The sequence below is a fragment of the Nicotiana tabacum genome, chromosome 14, assembly GCF_000715075.1.
Source record: "Nicotiana tabacum cultivar K326 chromosome 14, ASM71507v2, whole genome shotgun sequence".
NCBI lineage: Eukaryota > Viridiplantae > Streptophyta > Magnoliopsida > Solanales > Solanaceae > Nicotiana > Nicotiana tabacum.
In genome coordinates, this window is record NC_134093.1 from 5,242,653 (window position 1) to 5,247,597 (window position 4,945).

The 4,945-nt window shown below is 33.6% G+C and overlaps 1 protein-coding gene across 2 annotated transcripts; it reads right to left on the bottom strand.

The window, feature by feature from the left end:
- Positions 1–3,798: 3,798 nt before the first annotated feature.
- Positions 3,799–4,945, bottom strand: LOC107818395 (uncharacterized). Of its 2 annotated transcripts, none has more exons than XM_016644398.2 (2): positions 4,626–4,945; positions 3,799–4,332 (listed from the first exon to the last, which is right to left on the bottom strand). In XM_016644398.2, the coding sequence occupies exons 1-2, from the start codon at positions 4,732–4,734 to the stop codon at positions 4,085–4,087; spliced, it is 357 nt and encodes a 118-aa protein (XP_016499884.1). In that variant the 5' UTR covers positions 4,735–4,945; the 3' UTR covers positions 3,799–4,084. The 2 variants fall into 2 exon arrangements, with proteins under 2 accessions (XP_016499884.1, XP_016499883.1); XM_016644397.2 differs by having other exon boundaries at positions 3,799–4,383; positions 4,626–4,816.

The window sequence follows — 4,945 nt, forward strand, 5'->3', positions numbered from 1 at the left end:
TTCTTTCTCCTTTCCCCCCTCTGCCGCCGCCGCCCCTCTCCACGGCGCCGACGACGACCAGCCCCAAACACCCCCAAATTCGCACCATCTCCTCCTATCTCCATATCTCCAACTCAATGCCTCAAAATCCCAACCAAACTCCACGAATCTCCAAAACACCGAAACCCCAGCCACCTCTTTCTCTTCAAATTCGTCAAATTTGAGACCTCACCACCATTTAATACCTACATGAGTGTGTAGGTATTTCCATGATCTATCACATAAGTATTATTTGGAAGCCAAAATTCCAGCGACCAACACTGCCCGCCGCCTCTGCCTCCACTGCTTCTCCGTCTTTTTATTTTTCGACCCAAAGGCACTTATTTCCTTTTGACAAGACGCCGGAATCTATTGGTTTAGCATATGCCAAAAAGAAACATGTGCCTCAGGGTCGGACAACCGCCACCCATCATCTTTTGCGTCTTCAGGTACTCGAATTAGCATAAAGCGCTTTCGTTTGGTATACCCTTATCTCTTGTTTCCTTTTTATTTATTTTTTGTTTCTTTGAAGTTAGTTTAGGCCTAGTTTTAGCTTAAAACTTTTCTGTTTGTTTCTTATTCATGATGATCTTTTAGTTTGTGTATTTTCTTTGAATCAAATAGTTTAGATGTCTTAGCCGAAAACAGTAGCTCAATTTCTCAATGAATCTTATTTAGTTAGTGTTTGTGATTTAGTAGGTTGGTATGCAGTATGGTGCTCTGATTATCTGCTCATAATGATCGCTTATTTAATGAGTTTTTATTTGTTTAGATTGAGTTAGTGACTCTTTGATCTTGATTGATTGTTGGTTGCATAAATCAAATTGATTTAGCCTAGTTGGTTTGAATATTAGTTACAATGAAAGTTATTTATATTTTGGCAGTCTATAGTTGTTTAAGTTTGATTTGTATTGAGCAAGTAGTTTAGTGTTGATGGTTAAAATTTGAAGTTTAGGTTATTTTATCATAAAATAAGGTACTAGTAGCCTACTTTTTACTAGTAGGGTGGCTGAAATAATATTTTTTCTCCTTGCTTATAACATAGCAGATTTTCAGGCTGTCCTTTCACCTTTTGGACAATTTTTGAACAGTGTTTAGCACACAAAGTTAGTCTTTTGAACAAACCTTTGGTGAATCAAAGTCTGTCCAAAAAATCTGACTTTATTTGCCTATTTAAAGGGCTGCTCTTCTCTTATAGAAGATCGACCCACTCGATCTTACACTTATACACATCTTTAGAGTTGCTTGAACACACATATCTTTGAACAAAAATCAGCAGCTGAATACTTTAGTAAGCTGAAATATATGAGCTTTGTGAGTGACTCCTAGAGTGCAAAATCATTAAGAAAATAGAGCAATCGTTTGGCTATGTTCTGAGTTTGTTAGTTACTAGTTTCAAGTATCTTCGCGGGATTTTTTGGGCTGTTTCTAGCACTGATTGGCTGTTGTTACTGTTGCTAGAATTTCTGTTCATTCATCACTGATCTTTGCTTTTCTGTTATCTAGGTATTCCCTCATATGCGACTGTAATTTTCTTTAGGGTCAACAATGAATGGAAATGAAGTTATTTGAGTTCTTTTCAATTTATTATAAGCTTAAGAGCATTCTGTTTCTTGTATAGTTTTGTATGTAAGCATGCGTAATAAATTCACTATAACTTTGTATTAATGAGAAATTACTTTGTTAATCCAAGGAGGGTTTTCATGTTCTTCAAGTGATGTGTTTGTGTTATGTAATATTTTTAAATAAGGCCAAATATCTGAAGATGGCAATAGTAAGGCATTTTGAAGTGTTAAACTTAGTATTATCAAGTTCCTTCTATAGGCTATTATATTCTCCTAAGTGTCATGCGTTGAAAGTGTGTAGTAGTTAGATGAAAGGTTTAACTTACCTCCCCTTTTGGATCTCTTATCTTCTTTAAGATGTCGAAAAAAGAATAAAATAATCAGGAACAAGGTTGGTTATTTTTGCAAAGAAGATCTTCTAATTTTATTTGTCAATAAGCATAAGCTAGCCAATGTAAGTTTTTAGGAATATTTTTGCAGCAGGTTAGTTTTGGTGCAAATCATTGACCAAAAGTTTTAAAATAATCTTTTCCTTGCTTAGGAGCTTAAGGGATTTCCTAAAGAATTCAATACTTAGAAAATATATTTTCTTCCCTACAAATGTCTTTCTCTGCTCCAAGGAACAGGTTTATTACAGGAGGATTGGGTCTAAATTGGATTGTGTCCAAGTTAATCTTTTTTTTATTTGTATATTTAAAAAAATTAAAGAATTGGTCTTGTGCTGAATTATGTTTTAATTGGACTTTGGGCCAGATTTCCTAATGCTTCCATTCACATAATAATTTCAGCTAAGCCCAAGAAGAAAATTACATCTAGCAGGCCCAATGCTTTTAAAGTTCATTTGCCCATTTTTTCCGAAAAGTTGCTGGCCCATTTGTATTTAACTCAATGGCTGCCCACTCTTTAAAATAACAAGTTGGCCCATTTTGTTTTTCTTAGTCAATTAATCTCAATAAATCAGATTTTTTTTTATTAAAATAACTTTACAACTTAATCACCTTAGTAATTAATTTTAAGCGCTAGACAACTAGTAGTCGCGCTTAACTTTTTATTCACGGACTCGCTTGCGTAGCGTGATGTTTAACACTTAATAAATTAAATCAATAATCTTAATAGCTTAATTAATTTCTAATTTAATTAATCTCTTGCTATAATCATGGTTTTGCTTGCGTAGCGCTTTAATGGCATTTAATAATTTCCTAAACTAATTTCTTCAAACATAAATGTATTAATATCTCAAAAGTATTACAAATAATTAATTGTCATGATTTCGGATTCGCTTGCGAGGCGCGTTCATGATAAGTTAATTAATTTCATTTTCGATCACGCATTCGCTTGCGTAGTGTGGTTGACATCTTTTTATTCAAAAATATTCTTTAATTTTTCTAATAATCAAGAAATAAAAGTGGACATAGGCAAACATGAAAATCAAATAAAACACAGTTTATCCAAAAAATTAATTCAAGCCAAGTTTAAGTCAATAAAGCGACCGTGCTAGAATTACGGGACTCGGGGAATGCCTTACACCTTCTCCCCGGTCAACAGAATTCTTTATTCGGACTTTGTTTTCGCAGACCAATAATAAAAGAATTAAACCTTCTTTTGACCAGGGATTCAAATAAAAGGTGACTTGGAACAACAAAAATCAATTCCAAGTGGGAACTCTGAATAACAAAATAATCCCTATATCAAAATTGTCACTTTAATTGGAAAACTCTTTAACCTACAATCCACACAACACACATATCTTTGGGGTAGAAAAAGGGTGTGACAGTGTATGTTTAACTTATTGTTAAATTGGGTTGTTAAAATCAAAATCTTGGCAACGAATCACATCATGTGTGTATTAATCTAATTGATGACAAATTACTGCAAAGGGTAACCATCTGAATAATTATTTTCTTGATAGTTTTACCAATTTCCCAACAATTTTAAGAATATCTATTCGTGCAGAAATTTTTAAAATTGGATGGATTCAATAAGAATATATGCACTTTACAATACGTTAATGGCTTGAGTTGGCGGGCATTGAGATAGTTGTTCAAGGTCTCGCGTAACAACTTAATTTTCGCTGTGAATTTGGATATCATAATAATTTAGAATCTATAAAAAATGTTATAAGCCAATATTTGAGAAAATCATGGTTAAAAAAGTAGTTCTATGACTCTCCAAATAGTAATAGTATAACGTAAAGTAATAAAAAAGAGGATAAATACAAAGGAAATATACGACGATCACTTGGATTTCACTTAATTTTATAAATGACAATTATATGTAAAGTAAAAAAAGACGTATACAAGTAAGTTCACATACAGATATAAAATCATGACATGACCATCCACCCATAGTAAGTGAATGGATATTGCTGGTACATTTATTCATACTTCCAACGATAAAACGAAAAAACGAAAAGTGACACATAATTTAGGACAGAAAGAGTACTACACATTATATATAGACACCTTGAATATTCTTCATATATATATTCCTTAGTAAATTAATTAGTCGCGAGGCCATACTCCATACCAACCACCTCTAGGATATCCTCCATAGCCACCACCATAGCCACCATATCCACCATATCCGCCTCTTGGATAACCTCCATAATATCCACGACCACCCGGGTATCCACCATATCCACCATATCCGCCACCAGGGTATCCACCATATCCGCCTCCAGGGTATCCTCCATATCTTCCTACGGGGTATCCTCCAAATCCGCCACCTCCGACTCCTGGAAATCCTGCTCCTAAAAATTTCGAGTAATTTACATCATCATTTTTCTTTTCGGATACCTTTGCTGCACCAATATTAATCATACATGAGTTTAACTCTCATGCATTAATTATCAGTGTATAAATTTTTTCATATCGTCAAGTTAAGTTGATGTACAATAAAGGTAATTATTCATAGCAAATCGAACACCGTAAAATCAGAAAATTAAGTTGGTTTAAATGAAAAAGATTAAAACTTTTGAAATGTACTAAGCAAATATTTTACATTTAGGAAAGTGAAAAATGTCTTAAAAGAAAGGAATTATACCATTGTCCGTAGTAGTGGGGGTGCTCTCAGCCAACTCCCTAGCTGCAACTTCTGATGTTATCACAAGTAAAATAGCCAAAACAATAAGCATAAATGCCTTTGATCCCATTTTGTTTCTTAATTGAAACTATAAATCTTAATTTTATAACTACTAATTAAGTTGTGATAATTGTAAGAAGGATGAGGAAGCTAATGAAATTTTTGCTTCTATTTATAGTATAATTATCTAAACATCTTGGGGGCTATCATTGCAAATTGCATAGGACGTACCGGACTAGTTATTTAATTAAGTTGGCAGTTTTTAGACTCGATTTTTCCAT